This window comes from Planococcus citri, chromosome 4 (genome assembly GCF_950023065.1).
Source record: "Planococcus citri chromosome 4, ihPlaCitr1.1, whole genome shotgun sequence".
Lineage (NCBI taxonomy): Eukaryota > Metazoa > Arthropoda > Insecta > Hemiptera > Pseudococcidae > Planococcus > Planococcus citri.
The window spans coordinates 62,795,985-62,816,165 of NC_088680.1; the positions used below are offsets into that span (position 1 = coordinate 62,795,985).

General features: G+C 33.4%; 3 protein-coding genes across 6 annotated transcripts in view; 2 read left to right on the forward strand and 1 right to left on the reverse strand.

Annotated features, from left to right (window-relative positions):
- The first annotated feature begins 668 nt into the window (after positions 1-668).
- CycE (cyclin E) lies at positions 669-6,687 on the forward strand. 3 transcript variants are annotated; one of them, XM_065360780.1, is made up of 12 exons: positions 669-952; positions 1,452-1,538; positions 1,950-1,994; positions 2,091-2,123; positions 2,834-3,123; positions 3,195-3,401; positions 3,473-3,683; positions 3,768-3,879; positions 3,967-4,097; positions 5,099-5,354; positions 5,440-5,621; positions 5,799-6,687. In XM_065360780.1, the coding sequence occupies exons 3-12, from the start codon at positions 1,950-1,952 to the stop codon at positions 5,928-5,930; spliced, it is 1,599 nt and encodes a 532-aa protein (XP_065216852.1). In that variant the 5' UTR covers positions 669-952; positions 1,452-1,538; the 3' UTR covers positions 5,931-6,687. The 3 variants fall into 3 exon arrangements, with proteins under 3 accessions (XP_065216852.1, XP_065216851.1, XP_065216853.1); XM_065360779.1 differs by having other exon boundaries at positions 670-952; positions 2,091-2,135; XM_065360781.1 differs by lacking the exons at positions 669-952; positions 1,452-1,538; positions 1,950-1,994; positions 2,091-2,123 and adding an exon at positions 2,360-2,501.
- A 3,891-nt stretch (positions 6,688-10,578) lies between these two features.
- Positions 10,579-12,666, reverse strand: LOC135844974 (uncharacterized). The gene is made up of 2 exons (XM_065363389.1): positions 12,359-12,666; positions 10,579-12,251 (listed from the first exon to the last, which is right to left on the reverse strand). Exon 2 carries the CDS (start codon positions 12,185-12,187, stop codon positions 10,877-10,879), a length of 1,311 nt encoding a protein of 436 aa, XP_065219461.1. The 5' UTR covers positions 12,188-12,251; positions 12,359-12,666; the 3' UTR covers positions 10,579-10,876.
- Positions 12,667-12,830: 164 nt separating this feature from the next.
- Positions 12,831-20,181, forward strand: part of LOC135844973 (uncharacterized) — a 65,219-nt gene continuing 57,868 nt past the window's right edge. The window contains exon 1 of one of the 2 annotated variants that reach the window (XM_065363386.1): positions 12,831-13,384. The gene's annotated coding sequence lies outside the window, so the exon portion shown is untranslated. The remainder of the gene's footprint in view (positions 13,385-20,181) is intronic. The other variant, XM_065363387.1, reaches the window with a different exon arrangement.

Sequence of the window (20,181 nt, forward strand, 5' to 3'; positions counted from 1 at the left end):
ATGAGAAACGGAAGTATATTTTCAATTTTATTTTAATTTTCCAATTTTTTTCTTCAGTTCAATTCAACTAATGAGCCAAAAAAATGGAAAATCACATTTTTGAATTTTTATTCTACGCTTTTATATACTAGTTCTAAACAAATTTAAAACACATCAAGTTTCATCTTTCTTTCACGTTTCAACCAAAAAAAAATTGAAAAACCAGTCCCACTTTCCATAAAAAAATTTTCACCTACTCTTCCACAAGTAAAACTTTCCAAAGAAATTCTACCTAAGTGAAAAGCCAAAAGCCATAAAAAAAATCCAACGTAACAACTTTCAATTCATCACGTTCCCAAAGAGAAATACGTTCACCGAATGAAAATGAATGAATACCTAAATAGTAACATCGCACTTGGCAGAAATAACCTATGTCCCATTACCATATGAAAAATTTTTAAACTACAATTTCCTTCGCGCCAAATCACAGCTAACCAATCACAGTGGTAAATTCGCCTCGACACGCATGACCGATCTATGTTTATAGTTCTATCTGTTGTCAAGCGATCAGCTGAGTGCCAGCTGTTAAAGAAGCGGTCAACCAATCAGCTCGCGCCTTGCACGTACCTCGTCTCCCCCTTCAGTACAACTTAGCAGACCACATGCATGCAGGCGATGCGGTATATTCATTGTATCATTGTTCCTTCTCTCTTTTACCTCCTTTGCCATCATCTCACACTGCAGCTGTGTATCGTACTTCTGATGCTTCAATCATTTTTTAACCCTCTATAATTAAAAGAAACTTTTACAAATTTACCCTAAAACAAAACGTGTGTTTTATTAAAAAAGTGAATGTGAATTTTCCAAGTTGGGCGTAGTGAACGTTACTTTTAAATTTTGTAAATAAAGAACGGAAGTTGCTACTTAGATTATGAAGCGTCACTTTTCCCGCGTTTCAACTTTCTACTACTAGGTTTGTATGCATTCTTTTTGGTTATTTTTCGGCTCTAAAAAGGTGAATTATTTTATAGAGAGTATATTCTCGAGTTACTCGATAAGTTCGTGGTTTTCGGTGTGTTTTTATGTACAGTGTAATTAAAGTAATCGCGTCTCTGTGCAGAGGTTTTGTGTACGGTGTATTGTCCATTCCCGCCATTTACTCTGGCACCGGAATGGCATTAATCGAACTAAAATTCGTGTTAATTTCGATTAAATTTATTTATCGCCAAGTTCTCGAATCTTTAGACCTATTTGTGTTGGAAAATTTCGCGTAAATGTGTTTCTATTGTGTTAGTAGTGCTGTGAACTTGACCACGTATATGCTACGTCTCTCTCTGACATTGCCGGCATTCCGGTCTCGTAGCTTTGATGTTTCGGTTTTTTATTAAATTCGTCGATTTATCGATAAATAATCGTAGAATTGATTAATTTATGGAAATTTACAACTCTTGTATTGGTTTGTGTGTCACTAGGCCGTGTACCAGACGCCATTGAATTCTCGACTCCTTATCTCACCAGCGATTGCGAGTTGATGGTAATCGAATTACAACTTTGGTGTGGTGAGTTGATTTTTCATTCGGATATTATTCCAACAAGTTTAGAGAATACGTCGATGTGTATTTTAAACCAAAAATGTTCTCTGGATGGAAAATAATCGACGAGTTCGTTCACCTCCAACTCCACGTTTTCGTACTCTGGGCACGTTTGCAAAATTTCGCACTCTAATGTACAAATTAAACGATATGTTTTGTTAAAACGATGATGAAAGGAGTAAATTACTCTTTTGTCATCCCTGTGGTACGATTAAATCGATAGATTTGAACTTACAAGTGGTGTAATGTGATACGATAGGAGTTGGGTCGTGGCTATCTGTCTGCCACACACATCATTCTCTAATACGATGATATCCGGTCTTAATTATGATTTTAATTGGCTATTTATTAAAATTAATGGTGTAATTTATGTTATAGATGAACAGAAACCCAAAACGTAGAAGATCTTCGGACAGTGATGAGGTAATGTACTCGTACAATGATGTGTTGTTTACGTTCTCTAGTGTTAGCTTCGTCTTAGTGTTAGATTCTAACAGCTGTGTTTTTTTTCGATTACAGGAAGACAATAGTTTCGAACAAAATGAAAAGAAAGTAAAACACGAGGTAATTATTCATTATAGAATAATTCGTACCTACGAAAATCAACGTGTATCTGTGTTAATGTACCCTAAAGGCCGATTCAATCGAACCGTAGATGTAGTTTGTATATTGCTCCATAGTCCATATCCATCATATTCGTAATATATCGAATATTTTTATCTGAAACTATTTGGAAATTTGTTACAGATTTGATGTGTTATTTTTGTATTTTGCTTCGTGATTTGTGAGAGACTTTGTTGTTCATAATCTCACTGAGAAATTATTCGTTGTACGTTCGAAATTGTGATCAGAGAGCCATCAGCTGTGCTGAAATTGTTCGATTCGCGAAACGCTAAATTACTCGATCGATCTGCTATGTTCGAATTAATGGTATTTCCATATTGAAAAAGAAATACATGTAGTTTATTTTTTTATACGTATTTCGAGTGTTAGTGGACTAAATTCTGATTCTGGAACGTTGATGAATATTGTGACGATGAGTTTGTTTATGTTTTTGTGAAAGATGTCTGTAGGCCTTGTGTTTTTTGTTGTTGATGAATTGTCGTTTGTGAGGATTGAAATTTTATGAGTTATATCTGTCGATTGATGGGTTTTGATTCCATCTTTCGTGTTGCGAATCTGTGTAGTATTTTTAACGAGTATTAAATATTATGTAACCATTTTGGAAATGTATTCTATCTAGTTCTCGCTTCTGTTCGCAGGAAGTAGATACCGAATGGAACGACAAAGTTATCAGCGAATTAAGCAGCCCAGTACGCGAATACGAAGCAGACAGAGAAGACGAACCATCCTCAAAGGTGTTCCACTCCGATCAGAGCGAATGTATGTGCGACGATTGCGCCACGTTAGCCGAAGATGACCAGTGTAAAGACGCAGCTAGCGAAACAGAACCCGATCTTCATGCTTTCGAGTACGAAGACGAAGGCAAAGATTTCGATACAATTATTCTAAGCCCTAATAGTAATGCTGGGTATTCATCTTGCGATGAAAGGTACTCTCTTTTTAGTTTCGTAGCAGTTGAAAATCACCTGTGTTCGTATGATTAATTTATTGATCTTGTAGGGTACTCGGATCGGAACTCAGTCGAGCCGAAGCTGAAAGCTTGATAGCTTCAGATTACGAAGACGACGATTTATCAGACGCTAAAGATGAACCCGAAGACAAACCGCGTAAAAGCGGCGATGCTATTTCATTTATGGGGCAGCTGACACCCGGCTCTTCTGTTAGTAAAATTCGATCTCGTACTCCAGACTGCCCAACATGGACTAGGTAGGTATTTACATCAGTCTGACGAAATCTATTCAGAGCAGATTGAATATTTTAGAATTTTTTTTGTTTAGTTTTCGTAAAATGACCATTTGCAACGCACTCTGCCCCGATGAATCGACCTGCCCGGTACCACAGCTGTCTTGGGCGAACCGAGAGAAATTCTGGGAAGTTATGTGTCGCAAAGATGAACTATCGTTGAAGACTAGAAACGCCGATTTGTTCGATTACCAGCAATTTCTGCGGCCTAGGATGAGGGTTATACTTTTAGACTGGATTTCCGAAGTGAGATTCGAAACGTGTACATTTAAATCTTAGCCTTAGCCTACTAGAAGGTGTCGAAATTCACGTATGATTTCTATTTCGCAGGTTGCCGAAGTATTTAAATTGCACAGAGAAACGTATTACTTGACGGTAGACTACATCGATAGGTACTTGACCAATGTACCAAATATACCAAAACAACATCTTCAACTTATAGGTTAGTTGTGCTCGAAATCGTACCATATTCTAATCACATTTAATTCCAATTTTTATTACATCGAATGTTTGATTTTTTTCCCCACAGGAATCACGTGTTTGGTGTTAGCCTCAAAAATGGAGGAAATCTATCCTCCGAAAATAGATCAATTCGCCAACGTAACCGACGGTGCTTGTACCGAAGAGGAAATTTTCTCTATGGAAGTGACAATTTTAAAAGTAAGATTTTCCTCGACGACTGCCTCAAACGCAGATGCATTCTAGATGTAAACACGACCGTCTCCCCAAGGGTTAGATACTAAATAGGCAAGTGGTAAAACCACTAGGTGTAAAAATGAACCCTGAAAAGAAACTCGTTTTTTCGATACAGGTTTAGGCGACTCGTAACATTACCCTTTGTTATGAAAATCATCAGTGAAGGAACTCGTCGTCGTATTTATGATCGGCGCATGGATAAATACGTATCCTGACGATGGATTTGTTGAAATTGTGGTTTTCTAAGGGTCCGGTGATTTTTAAACTCTTCGAGAGTTATTACGTGTTATTCTGGTTCTCTTTTTTGTGACGTATCTGGACTCTGAAAATTTTACTTGGGTTTACGAGATCGTGTCGTAGTATTTGGCAATTCATTTTTAGAGTCACTTTTTTTGAAAATTTCGTATCGTAGCACTTCCTTATCGGTTCAATTTTGTTCGAATTGTATTAAATTTCATACCACGATTGGCTTGTTAAACGAGAATGATCACTCGATCGGACTCTGAACGAGTTTTTTTCCCACCAAGATCACGAATTACCTCATTTTTTGTGCCAAAACCTTCCATCATTTTGGGCCAGGACCTTGAAATTTCAAAATTAGAATCCGAACTGCAGAAATTTACAAAATTTCAACTTGAAAATTTTTTTCAAACGTCATAGAAACGAAATCGTCACCTCGATGTGTTCGTTGCAAATGTGCTAGGTCTTTATGAGCGACATAAAATAGGCGCGAAATCGTCAGCGTTCATAAATTAAACATTGTTTGCTTACTCTTCGCTAAAAAACACTTGTACATATGCCGAATAATTTTTCAACAGATGGTTAGGAAAACATTAAACGTTTTATGGTCGATTTGAAATTGAAAATTTTTCAATGTTAAAGTACACGAAAAAAAAAAAAAACATTGAAAAAAATGTACCTACCTACCTACGTGTTCTCTAATCGAAGAATATTTTTTGTTTCAGAATTTAGGTTGGTTACTGTCGCCGATCACTATAAACAACTGGTTAGAAATGATGCTGCAATTTATCTATCAGAAATTAGGAAATCGAAATAAGAATATTTTAGTGCCTCATTTTTCTAGTACATTGTTTAAAAGACTTTGCCAATTGTTAGATTTAGTTACGTTAGATATTACCAGTCTCCGTTTTTCGTATGGGGTCTTAGCAGCTTCTGCTATATACATTCTAGTCGATCCGAATTTAGCCGTTTCTTCGTCTGGTAAGATAAAGTTTCAGAATGTCGACGAAAGTGTCCTCCTTTGTGAATTTAATCGATGTGTTTTGTTTGTTTTTTTTTTCGATAGGTCTAAAGAAGGAAATTTTAGAACCTTGTGTGCAATGGATGTCTGTCTACTGGGCTATTCTTCAAGAGACGTATACTCCCGAGATGGTTAATGTTAGAGAATTAATACACGATTGCAAAGAGACTTATTTCGGTGACCAACATCCCGAATTACAAACGCATAATATTAGTATGAGTTTATACGTAAGTTGATTATATTTCTTTTCCCCTCTCTATGGTTTTAATGCGTCCATTTTTCGCCTATTTTTTTAATTAATTTATCGGTTTTATTGGCAAGCAGCTGATGATAATTATCAGGTAAAAGAAAAATGGCGAACGAGTAAAGTTATTTGAGTTCTAATGACGATGTGTGTTTTACAGGATTTAGCTCAAACCCAGTTCGATTTATTGGCTCAGAAAGAGAGTATGAAATCGGAAAACAATGCGCAGATTTTGACGCCTCCTCCATCGTCGTCGAAATCCATCGCTAATCCGAGCGATACTCCGTGTTAATTTTACTAATTTCGAGTTGTGTATCTGTTATTGTAATTTGTTTAGTAATGGATGTTGATTTTGATGGAACGAAGAATTTATAGAAATTTACCTCATCGTTATAAGCTGTCGAATGAAATTGATTTCAAAAATTGAACTGTGAAACATGTACCCAAACTTAATACTAATTACGCTTACGATTGTTTTTTGTTTTTTTTTTTTTTTGGTTCAAATTTCTGATCGATGAAACATGCCACTATTGGTCTCAAATGTAATGTACAAACGGTTAATTAATTACTCGTGTTCAATTTTTAGTTTTACTCTTTTAAAATTTTCTTACGAATTACCTCGATTGGTCTCAAATGTATATCAAATTATTGTTCATTTTATGGAAATTTTTAATAATTTATCGATCGTATATCGTCACGCTCTTCCGATCACAATGTTTTATATGTTACTTACGAAAACACTAGTTAAGCATTAGGAGTTGATTTTATTTCATAGGAATTGTTACGTTTACATTTGTTAATGATGTACATAGTATATAGACGATAGAATAAAACATGTTTCCTCTCGTATTCTGAATTTTCTACAGATTCAAACAGTGATAGTGATTTATCCTAAGTTTGTAATTCTCTCTAGTTTTGTTTTCCTTGTTTTGTAGTAATGTACTTCGTATATCTGTGTCCAGGTGTTCGCGAAAACTGTTATTAGATATTTGACAGTGTATTTTACGCTTACGTAGTAACTTATTCCAATATTATATTCGTACCTCGAACGGTTTGTTATTTATTTTTATGATCAAGGTTTTGGAAGTGTGTAATTGTAAGCAGACGCAGAGTCGTACTCAGCGTATTTTTGATTGAGTGAGTAGATTGCTGATTATGGTTGAAAAAAATTTTTTTAGATACAAATCTCGAAGTTCCGTGATTGAAATTGAATACGATTAGATCATAATTATCAGATCTGAACATTTTTTGGATGTAAATTGATTTGATTGAATTGATCGGATTAAATCTGATCAAGAATGAAGTAGGTTTGATCTTTGGATTAGACCCGATCCGGATCCAGATGTTCCATAGTTTGAATTAGATCGAATTAGATTTGATTTCATCTAAGTCCTGATTAGTTTTGATCGGTGAAAGTTATGAGATTGATTTGATCAAAGTTCTGATCGGTTTGATCAGTGAAAGTTCTGATCGGATGAGATTTGTCGAAGTTCTGATCGATTTGATCTGTGATGAAGTCTGATTTGATAGGATGAGGTCTGATATGATCGGATCAGGTTTGATCAAAGTTCTGAACGGATGAGATTTGATCTGATATGATCGGATCTGATTCGATCAAAGTTCTGATAAGTTTGATCTGTGAAAGGTATGGGATTGATTTGAACGGATGAGGTTTGATATGATCGGATCTGATTTGATCAAAGTTCTGATCGGATCTGATTTGATCAAAGTTCTGATCGGTTTGATTGGTGAAAGTTCTGATCGGATGAGATTTGATTTGATTTGATCAAAGCTCTGATCGATTAGACGTGTGAAAGTTATGATCGATGAGGTCTGATTTGATAGGTTGGGATGAGGTTTGATATGATCGGATCTGATTTGATCAAAGTTCTGATCGGTTTGATCGGTGAAAGTTCTGATGAGGTCTGATTTGATAGGTTAGGATGAGGTTTGATATGATCGGATCTGATTTGATCATAGTTCTGATCGATTTGATCTGTGCACGATTTAATCGGATGAGGTATGATATGATCGGATCTGATTTTATCAGAGTTCTGATCGGATAAGATCTGATCTGATCGGATCTGATTTTATCAGAGTTCTGATCGGATGAGATTTGATTTGATCTGATATGATCAGATCAGCGGATCCAATTTGATTTGATCAAAGTTGTGATTGGTTTGATCTGTGAAAGTTCTGATCGGTAGATCGGATGAGATTTGTCGAAGTTCTGATCGATTTGATCTGTGCAAGGTATAATCGGATGAAGTCTGATTTGATAGGATGAGGTCTGATATGATCGGATCTGGTTTGATCAAAGTTCTGATCGGATGAGATTGATTTGATCTGATATGATCGGATCTGATTCGATCAAAGTTCTGATAAGTTTGATCTGTGAAAGGTATGAGATTGATTTGAACGGATGAGGTTTGATATGATCGGATCTGATTTGATCAAAGTTCTGATCGGTTTGATCGGTGAAAGTTCTGATCGGATGAGATTTGATTTGATATGATCGGATCTGATTTGATCAAAGCTCTGATCGATTAGACGTGTGAAAGTTCTGATCGGATGAGATTTGTTTTGATATGATCGGATCTGATTTGATCAAAGCTCTGATCGATTGGACGTGTGAAAGTTATGATCGTATGAGGTCTGATTTGATAGGTTAGGATGAGGTTTGATATGATCGGATCTGATTTGATCAAAATTCTGATCGGTTTGATCGGTGAAAGTTCTGATGACTGATGAGGTCTGATTTGATAGGTTAGGATGAGGTTTGATATGATCGGATCTGATTTGATCATAGTTCTGATCGATTTGATCTGTGCACGTTATGATCAGATGAGGTCTGGTATATGATCGGATCTGATTTGATCAGAGTTCTGATCGGATGAGATTTGATTTGATATGATCAGATCAGCGGATCCAATTTGATCAGAGTTCTGATCGGATGAGATTTGATTTGATATGATCAGATCAGCGGATCCAATTTGATTTGATCAAAGTTGTGATTGGTTTGATCTGTGAAAGTTATGATCAGATGAGTGTGATTTGATCGGATGAAATCTGATTTGATCAATGTTCTGATCCGTTTGATCTGTCAATCTGTGAAAGTTATGAGATTGATTTGATTTGATCGGATCAGATCTGATATGGTCGGATCTGATTAGTTCAAAGTTCTGATCGGTTTGATCGGTGACAGTTCTGATCGGATGAGATTTGATTTGATATGATCGGATCTGATTTGATCAAAGCTCTGATCGATTAGACCTGTGCAAGTTATGATCGTATGAGGTCTGATTTGATAAGTTTAGGATGAGGTTTGATATGATCGGATCTGATTTGATCAAAGTTCTGGTCGATTTGATCTGTACACGTTGTGATCGGATGAGGTCTGATATGATCGGATCTGATTTGATCAGAGTTCTGATCGGATGAGTTTGATTTGATCTGATGTGATCAGATCAGCGGATCTAATTTGATCAAAGTTCTGATTGGTTTGATCTGTGAAAGTTATGATCGGATGAGTTTGATTTGATCGGATGAGATTTGAGATTTGATTTGATCTGATGAAATCTGATTTGATCAATGTTCTGATCAGTTTGATCTGTGAAAGTTATGAGACTGATTTGATCGGATGAGGTCTGATGTGACCGGATCTGATTTGATCAAAGTTCTGACTGTATGGGATTTGATGTGATCGGATCTGATTTGATCAAAGCTCTGATCGATTTGATCTGCGCAAGTTATGATCGGATGAGAGCTGATTTGATAGGATCTGATTCGATCAAAGTTCTATTCGTTTTGATCTGTGAAAGTTATGATTGGATGAGATTAGATTTGATCGGATCTGATTTGATCACGGTTCTAATCGGATGAGATTTGATTTGATTTGAAATGATCTGATCTGATGAGGATCTGATTTGATCAAAGTTCTGTTCGCGTTTTGATCTGTGAAAGTTATGACCGGATGAGATTTGATTTGATCTGATGAGATCTGAATCTTCTGATATGATCGGATTCGATCTGATCAATGTTCTGATCGGTTTTGATCTATTAAAGTTATGATCGGTTGAGATCTGATTTGATTAGATCAAAGTTCAGATTGGTTTTGAATTTTCATCTGTGAAAATTATGATGAGATCATTGAGATCAGATCTGATCTGATCAAATCTTACAGGGGAGACTTGACCCAGTCTAATCAAGCTGGTTTTTTTGGATCTCAGATAAGATCCGATCCGATCCAGTTTGATCTGATCAAATCGAAGTTTTGTTCAGATATCCAGTCAGATCTGTTCAGGACCTCTACTCGGTGCAATTAATCAAACTTTTGAGCGAATTAGGTCTGATCAAATCCAGGTAGATCCAGCTAGATCTGATCAAGCTGGTGTGATATTAGATCTTAAAAGGTATTTTCTATATGCATTCAGTTTGATCTAATCAGTTCCCAATTTTGGTGAGAAGGAACAGGTTAGACTTGATTTCATCCTGTCTGCGTTTTTTTGCCTTTGAATTTCTGTAAAAATTATGTCGAAAAATGAAGAAGAAAAAACGAAACTCTCAACTCACAGGATATAAATTTGTAAACTCTTCTCAAAACGATAACTGCTTTTCAAAAACCAACTCCTCAATGGCTACCTAATACCTATATCTTATAACCTACGAGTCCGATCGTATTCGAAACTGTGAAAAATCAATTCTGTGGGTTCATGGGTTGAATATCAGATAGGTAAGTGCCAAGTTTCTAAATCTCGCTTTCATTGGCAAAAATTGCGTTTTTTTTTTCAATTTTCACAAACGCATTTTGTTTCCTAAAATCACAATTATTATTCGCCCCAAAGACTTTCGAGAATTTCAATTTCAAATTTCAATCCGTCTAAAAGTCACAAAAACTGAGGAAACAAAACTACAGAAATTGAAGCCAAGAAAAAAATCAGTTTTCAAAATGAAATAAAAATTTAATAAAATGAAAGAAAAATACAAACAAATGAATAAAATTATGATAATGATCATAATAATCTATCAGGTATTTAAAAACAGTAATTGACAATATTATTAGTAGGTATACAAATGATGAGTTGCCTACTCCTACTTTAAATTATGATACGAAGGAAGTAAATTAGCGATAGGTACCTATTAATATGCTTTTCATTTGCTCATCAAAATAACAAAAGACAAGAGAACTGAACTCGCTTAATTCCTGGACGCAATATGGGGCGATGTTTTCGTACCTATTTAAGTAACAGACATGTTATATTGCCGTTTAAATAAGTTCATATCGTTTTCGTCTCGGAAACATAGCTTCATTACTCCCATCAGATCTTCTACACGAGCACCAGAAATCAAATTACGCCAATTTTTACACCAAAATGTATGCCTTTGTTCAAAACTGGCATCCAACAGAACTGTGATTAGGAATCTCATTTCTCTCAGAGGTTCAGGTTTCTCTGTGCCTATTCTCTTAAACACCTCTTCATTCGATAGTAAATCGTTCAATGCTGATCGCTTCAAATTCTCTGGAGAATTTCTCCACAGTTCGCAGCATATATAAACTTCGTCTTCGGAATTCAATCGTTCCTTAGCGGTGAAACTATTAGTCTCCATATTTAGCAGTTTCTCGATTATTCGAGTGAAATGGCTTTTGTTCATTTTGTTTCTAATGTACATCCACGCAGGAAGAACGTAGATTTTAAACTCATTGGCTAACAGCTTAGAGATGAACTCAACACCTATTTCAGTGAGAAATATTGCGAGTTGTAAATCGTCTAATCTTTGTAAAAAGAACCTAACGAATACATCGGAATCGCATATAGTAACATGGCCGTCTTGACAGGTAGCTTGCAATCGCCTTTCGTATGGTATACGATTCCAAAAATACTCAGCGCAAGAATAGCTGTCAAATTCGCAAAAACCAAGCACCATCTCTTCGATTTGTACATTATAAGGATTGGGCATATTGTGTAGTTCGTTTCTAAGGCAGTAAATCCAGTAGAAAAATTGTATGGATCCGTATTGTCTTGTTCGATGAAAAAAATCAATTTCATTCAATTTCAAATCAATAAAGTTGGAGCTGACAAATGGCCAAATTCGTCTAATATCATCTTCGAAGCAGTACAAACAAGCTATTTTGAATTTGACAACAGCAGTGAATCGATCACACAGCATTATTCGTTTGGCCGTTCGAACATTATCAATATTGCCATTCCAGTCCCATACGAAATCATGGAAAGTGCTCAACTTGTCACAGGGCAAACAGAGATGGGAAACAAGTATGAAGGAATGAAGTACGAGCCAGGTTTTAATTGATGTTTCGAACTTGGCGACGTATTCGACCAGTAAATCGCGAATCTCCGATGGAATATTGGCGATTATCTTTCTCAGCAGAATAATATTCTTTACTAATTTTAATTCATGCTCGGTTTTAATTTCGGTACGTGCGATTTCTTCACGCCATAATTCCGCAACGAGTACGATAGCTGAGATTTCTTTCAGTGGTATAGGACTTGGAAAAGCGAGATCGTGAACTCTAGAGGTGGTTTCGGTCATTTTCTGTCCTTGCTTATTCTGTACTCGGTATATGGAAAGATATAATTCAATTTGATTGGAAAATCTAGAAATGAAATGTTTACAGAATTAGAATCAGGAGTTAGTAAGTATAGTTACAATGTTTGCTTAGGAGTAATTAATCAACGTTAGGTAATTCATAATTCTACGTACCATCAAAATAATTCAGATGAAAGAGAGAACGGATTTCATTATTCATTCGTACAGAACCATCATCATCCAATAATGCTCAAATTGCTCACACAGCATTTACTTGGAACTTGGAAGCTGATGTATCATTTTTATATTACATCTAGCTAGATCGAGGAATGAAATATATTATTATGAGAACTGAGTAATCAAAGATCAAACAGCAACGACGTATAATCACTGTTTATTTTATTTACTAATATTTCAAAACGAACAAGATTCATGAATAAAATTTATTTCAAGAAGAAAATTTAGAAACAAAAAAGCTTTCCTATTCCCAAAGTTCACAATTCAAAAACACAGAGAGCGTTGCTAAAAAGCACAGAACGTGTTTACAAAACACGCTCATCTGATTGGTCGACTTTGAATCGTCGTTGATGAGCCGACCTTGATTGGCGGAAAAACACGAAGGAAAACGTCACAAGTTTCACAGATGAGTACGATGCAGTACCTACTACTGGTGAAATGTCAACAAAAAGTATGGAGAAGGTAATATTCAAACGTGGAATATCTTATCACCATGGTTATCAAAATTTCATTTAGTTGTTCGTATAGTTATGTGTTGCGTTTTTCATAACCATAGTTACAAATTTAAGCTTATTATATAAATATGTATTCGCGTTAACGCCGTGTAATTTTTATCATCGTCGAGCTTTTATTTTTTTCTTTCGCTAATAAGGTTTCGATATCTCGTTAAATTAATTCATACGGCGGTTAAATGTAGAAAAATTCGCGATTTATGGTGATTTTTGTATTCGTATGTGCAGTTACGTGTTTAAAAGGAGTTTTTTTTTCACTTCGGTCGGCCGAGTACGTGGATATAATTTCGTTCGAGTTGTTCGATTAAAGCAGTCTACGGTGTAAAATGTGTTAGTGCTGCGATGAAGATGACATATTACAATTTTTCAACATCGATGGTTCGTTCGATTCATTTATGGTTTTATTAATGTCGGATTTATACATAGCGACGCCAAATGATCTTCTCCTTAGGTAATGTAATATACCATCGTATCGATGTAAACGACCATAGAATACTGAATACGAATACCTATACCTGCCTCTATGTCTATGGAAAGTTGTTAGATTTCATTCACAGACACACACCAAGCTCGAGTAAATTCGATCCTTAATGAAATACGATACCGTTCAATTTGTTCGATAGTACCTACCGGTGTTGCGAAATTTATACCTACTTCAATGCGTCGCTTAAGTACTCGATTGTTTTTATTCTCGAATCGAAAATCAAACCACTTATTCGAGTGCAATCGACTTAAAAATACATCCACATTTGTTCGAATCAACCAGAACCTTCATCTACAGTTTACGAATCACTCGCAATTCCTCTAAAAAAAATTCATAAACACCTATTGCTCCTAAAATCGAGTAGTATAAATGAATTCAGTTCAGATACTAACACAAAACTGTCTTTATAATCATTCAAAAAAAAAAAAAAAAAAAAAAAAAAAACTAGATAATATTCTAGGTGATTGTTCATCGCCATATTATACAATAACTAGATAGGTATTAACGCATCCTATTTAACGTTGATTTTGTTCCTCTTCTCCAAAAAAAAATAAAAAAGTAAACGTTCAAAGGAAATAATTAATTATATCGTCCGTTTATTATTGTATAATTAAACCGATGCACACGATTGGACGATGTCGAAAAGCCCGCCAAAACGCCTCTGTTTAAGGAAATGGTTCAATTTACAAACATTTTACTACTCGAATTTTTATTTTCTTCGTACTAATATCTGTATCTACACACACCTCGAACTCGGAAGTTACCGATGAGCTTGATTCGTTTATCAATTTATTATATATTGTATCATGTATCGGTATGTTAGAAATTTTTCCTGACCTGAACGACGCTTATCGATGGTTTATATCTGTAAACCATGACCTTTTTTTCATGCTTATCCCTATCCGCTTACGGTTTATTAATTATTTGATTTTAATACGAGGTGATATACGAGATGTTTTGTACCGATTGCGTAGATTACGATCTGTATAGTTGAATTAAGATGTTATTGGGGCGAATTAGATTGACTCGAAGAGTAATCTGGGATGAAAACTTAATTAACTTTTACTTATTTGATACGTACGATGTTCGTTTCGGACGGGTGGAGATTTTTTATTAGATTTAATTTTATAGAAAGAAATATTGTCGACAGTTTATAGAGTGGCTGAAAAGTGGAAATAGACTGAATTCAAGTCGAGCTGTTTTCATTTTCATCGGTTCGATAATGAAGATTAAGGTTTTCATTGTAGGTTATTGACCTTTTGTGGTGGTTTTCAAAATTTTTCATTAAAAAAAAATACTTGATTGAAATAAAAATATATCTATTTACTTGATCAAAAAGTTACATATTTTTGTGAAACGTGACGTGCTCATAAATCATACCCGATGACGAAAATAAAAAAAATGTGTAAAATTTGACTGAATTAGGTAGACTATTCGAAGTCATAAAATTAATTTTAGTGTGGAATGTTTGTAATTTGGGCAATTTTCTGGAGTGAGTTTATTTTTTCCAAAAAAAAAAAAAAGTCACCAATCCCATTTTTCAATTTTTTTTTCGCCTCTGCCTTTCTTCAGTGTTGCTCCGGTTTTGGGAAACATTATTTCCGGCTTCTTCTCTAAATTGGTTTCAAATTTCTGAAATATAGGCAAATTGTAAAAAATAAAAACATGAAAAAAATTTTGAAATATTTTCCTGTTTTTTTTTTTTTTTTTTTTTTTTTTTTTTTAAGAAACATTTTTGCTGAGAAGTTTATAGTCTGGTATTATCTTTTGTTCCAGTGGAAGGGGATTAAAATTGCATTCTTCAGAATCTTTTTTCTTGTTGAGAAAAACTAATTTAATAATTGATAAGTACGTGTAAAATATTTCAACATTTTGAATTATTTTGCAGTTTTAAACATCATTTTTCGACTATCTTTATGAACTCGAGTTCCTCATTTCTCACTTGGGGTTTGCGATGTTCCAGATGTCGAAAAAAAGATCCACGAGGATAAGTAAATTAAATTGAAAAATAGCAATTTTGAAATAGAATCAAATGAATTTGTTTGATCTTGAATTTGGTCTCACAATCGTTACTTGACTAAACAAATGAAGTAAGATCTCAAATTAGGGTTAAAAAAATTAACAAAAATTGAAAACTTTTCTCCAAACACGTTTTTGCTGCATGAAATGAGTTTGAAAAATCCAAATTTTTGAAAACTTTTACCTCGTTTTGTTCAATCATAATTCATAACTGAATTTCTTGACCTCTTGACTATTTTAGAGTGTCTACTGGCAAGAAAATATAGCAAGAAAGCAAGAAAAAGGCGAGAAATTGACCTGGGTGGCAAAAAAGTAAGAAAATAGTATAGAAATTCCTTCAAAAAGCAAGAAAATTTCCAAAAAATTCACATTAAAAATCTCTAAAAAATTGAAACTATCCCACCAATTTTGAAAAATGTTGAGATTAGACTCGGGCTGTTCAAGATACTACTTTCAAAACTTTTTTGAATTCAAAAATTAAATAGAAAAATTCCAGAAATACTTGGAATACCCAAACCATTTGAAAAGTGCGAATTTTTCATATTTTAGGAACAGGACTACTAACTTTCCAAAATTTTTGATACTACATATTATGCTCCAACTAAAATGCGAAATAAAACATACAAAATTGTCGTTTTTTGGGCCAATTCTTTCAAAAAATTTTCGCTATTTTGCCTCCGTTTCGATTAAGTAATCATTCATTATGAACGATTTTCGATAGATTACCTAAAATGACGATTTTTCATGTTTGAAAATCTGATTTTGCTCTCCTCCCCCCCCCCCCTCCTAATCGCAAATGAAAATATAAAATCCTCTCTATGATTTCATCCTGTAAACGTCACAGATGTTCAGCATGTTGAAAAATTTGGGGGGGAGTACGAAATTTCATGTTTGAAAGCAAGAAAACAGCACGACAGGGCAAGAAATTTGCATTGTTTAGTTTAAGTAGACACTCTGTATTTTGATGTGTGAGTAATTTAGTTGTTTAAATTAAAATTATACAGTTTATTTTTTCATCATCGAATCGTTTTTCAAAATTTTGGTTTCCAGAATAACCTTTTTGAAAAACTGGCTCCGCTTTTCGATGAAAAAAAAAAGAAAAATGTTACCTATTATCAAATGAACATTTTTGGAAAATATTCACGTTTTAAAATTTTTTTTCATGACTGCACCCCTTATTGACGTCACGCTTAAAAGCTTTGCCTTCTGCTAAAATTGTCAAATTCTTAATTTTTCTGTCAAAAAAAAAATAATTAAAAGTAAAAAAAAAAAACAGAAAATTTTACTTTTTGTCAAAATTATCAAAAAGTCACGTTTCTTGCCAAAAAAATGCTAAAAAATCCTCAGTTTTTTGCAAAAAAATTTCATAAAGTTATTCACCAAAATGACCTTGAAGTTCAGCTTTTTCTGCAAGAAAGTTTTGGAATAGTCTCACCTTTTTGCCAAATAATTGCTAAAAATGTCTAGGTACTTTTTGCTAAAAATTGATAAAAACGCTGTTTTTTTTTTAAAATCAAAACTGTGAAAAAGTCTCACTTTTTTTCCTAAAATTGTCAAAAAAATATTGTCTTTTAAATTGCTTTTGCAGTTTGCTGCCAAAAAATCTGACGTCTTGTCAAAATTGCCAAAAAGACTCGTTTCTTGCAAAAAAATTCCAAAAATCACTTTTCTGTGAAAAATTCCAAAAAACAAAAGTTGATCTTTTTTGCCACAAATTTTTACAAAAAATTCTGCCTTTTTCTCAAATTGTCAAAGTCTTGCTTTTCGACAAAAAAATTCCAGAAAAAATCTCTCCTTTTGTTGAATTTAACTCAGAGACCCATTTCTTACCAAATATTTAAAAAATTGTTAAATTTTTATGAAAAAATCTAAAAAGTTTTTTTTCTAAAAATTGACCCAAAGATTAACTTTTTTACTAGCAATTTTCGTTTTTTGCTAAAAAAAAATTCGCCTTTGTCACAATTTACAAAAAGTCTGATTGATCGTTGAAAAAAAAATTATGAAAAATTCCAAAACGTTACTAGTTTTTTGAAGTTTTTTCCAAAAGTTATCCAAGTTTCACTTTTCTGCTAAAAATTGGTAAAAAGTCCTGCTTTTTGCTAAAAATTGATAAAAACGCCGTTTTTTAAAAATCAAAACTGTCTTGTCAAAATTTCCTAAAAGACCCGTTTCTTGCAAAAAATTCCAAAAATCACTTTTCTGTGAAAAATTACAAAAAACTTCACCTTTTCCCAACAATTAAGCAAAAGGTGATCTTTTTTGCCACAAATTTTTACAAAAAATTCTGCCTTTTTCTCAAATTGCCAAAGTCTTGCTTTTTGACAAAAAATTCCAAAAAAATCTCTCCTTTTGTTGAATTCAACACATAGACCCATTTCTTACCAAATATTCAAAAAATTGTTAAATTTTTATTAAAAAATCCAAAAAGTTCAAATTTTTTCCAAAAATTGACCCAAAGATTAACTTTCTGAAGAGCAATTTTCGTTTTTGCTGAACAAATCTCACCTTTGTCACAATTTACAAAAAGTCTGATTGATTGTGAAAAATTCCAAAACGTTACTTTTTTGAAGTTTTGTCCAAAAGTTGTCCAAGTTTCACTTTTTTGCCAAAAATTGGTAAAAAGTCCTGCTTTTTGCTAAAAATTCATAAAAACGCTGTTTTTTTAAAATCAAAACTGTGAAAAAGTCTCACTTTTTTCCTAAAATTGCCAAAAAAATTGTCTTTTGCTAAAATTATTAAAATTGATTTTTATGCCAAAAAAAAATCTCGCGTCTTGTCAAAATCGCCAAAAAGACTCGTTTCTTGCAAAAAATTGCAAAAATCACTTTTCTCCAAAAATTTAGCAAAAGTTGATCTTTTTTTGCCACTAATTTTTACAAAAAACTCTGTCTTTTTCTCAAATTGTCAAAGTCTTGCTTTTTGACAAAAAATGCAAAAAAATCTCTCCTTTTGTTGAATTCAACTCAAAGACCCATTTTTTACCAAATATTCAAAAAATTTTTATGAAAAAATCCAAAAAGTTCAACTTTTTCCCAAAAAATTACCCAATGATTGAGTTTTTTACAAGCAATTTTCGTTTTTACTAAAAAAATCTCGCCTTTGTCACAATTTACAAAAAGTGTGATTGCTTGTTAAAAAAAAAAAATTATGAAAAATTCGAAAAAACGTTACTTTTTTGAAGTTTTGTCCAAAAGTTGTCCAAGTTTCACTTTTTTGCCAGAAATTGGTGAAAAGTCCTGCTTTTTGCTATAAAATTATCATCAAAGTCTCGCATTCTGCCCAAAAATGCAAAAAATCTCGCATATTTTAAAATTTGAAGAAATTGACCCCCAACAATTTAAATTTAAGAAATTGCAAAAGATCCCAAAAAGTCCAACTTTCTTCCCAAAAATTGACCAAATTTCGCTTTTTTGCCAGAAATTGCCAAAAAGCCTTGCCTTTTACTAAAATTATAAAAGCCTCGTTTTTTGCCAAAAATCGTTTTTGTCAAAAAGTTTCAAAAATGTTTTCTTTTTTCACCAATAATTACCAAAAAAAATCTTGATTTTTGTTAAAAAATTAACAAAAATTTCGCCTTCTTACCAAAACTGCCAAAAATTTAATTTTTTTCCAAAATGGACAAAAACTTTCATTTTTTGCTAAAAATTATTTTTAAAAAACTACCTTTTGCTCAAAATTGTCAAAGTCTCGCTTTCTGCCAAAAATAGAAAAATTCTCATCTTTTATTGCTGAAATTGCCAAAAAGTGTCGTTTTCTTGCCAAAAATTACTATAAATTGTCGCTTTCTTGCAAAAAATTACAGAACAGGGAATCCAGCGGTTAATTATTTTTTTCTCGTAATTTTACCTCATTTTTTTCAATTCAATTTTTAATGTGTATACGTAATTTCATTTCAGAAAATTGTACCTAAAAGTCATATTTTTTTCAAATTCTGTCCAAGAGTCTCCCTTTTTTCCAGAAATATCGTCAAAAAGCTTTGCAGAATTTTTGCTAAAATTGTCAAAGTCTCGATCGAGATTCATTGTTAGATTTTACTTGGAATGTTTTTTTTTTCATATTTTTTTTTTGCGATGGATTTAATTGAAAAATGCTTTGTTTTTTTTGTGATTTTTTTTCTTTATTGAATCGGCTTGCTCGCGTTTTGTAACTTTATATTTTTCTTCTGATTTGATACTCGATTTTTGTGATTGATTGATTAAAATTCAAACTTTTGTTAATCTTCTCTGGGATTTATACTTCATTTTTGTTCGGTCAAATTGAGTTAGCATTTCTGGTGTGAAGGGGAAGGTCATATCTATCTAGTCGAATTTGGGCCACATTTGTCAGTTTTTTCCAAGATGCATATTTTTTATTGAGAAATATCATACCCTTCTGAAAAATCTACACTTTTTTCTTTCTTTTTTCTAGTCATCATAATTCATAAGTGGTCACATTTTTCTAAATTGGGAAATGTGTGCTTACTTTTAATATCTGCAAAGTACGAAAATTTTCAAAAAAATGAGAATTTGAAATTGTGCTGGAATTACAATGGATGGTCTATGTTGAGTTAATAAATTGTCCTTACCTTAACACAAAGTTTAGCTCATTAGGTCACTTGAAAAGGTGGCCAGGGGTTCCCAAAATGACACGATATAATTTTTTTGATTAAAATTATTCCAGGATCATGGGAAAAATTGACGAATTTCGCTCAAATTCGATTTTTGATGAAGTATCCTGCGAGTATTTTACAATATATTTCGAGAAAA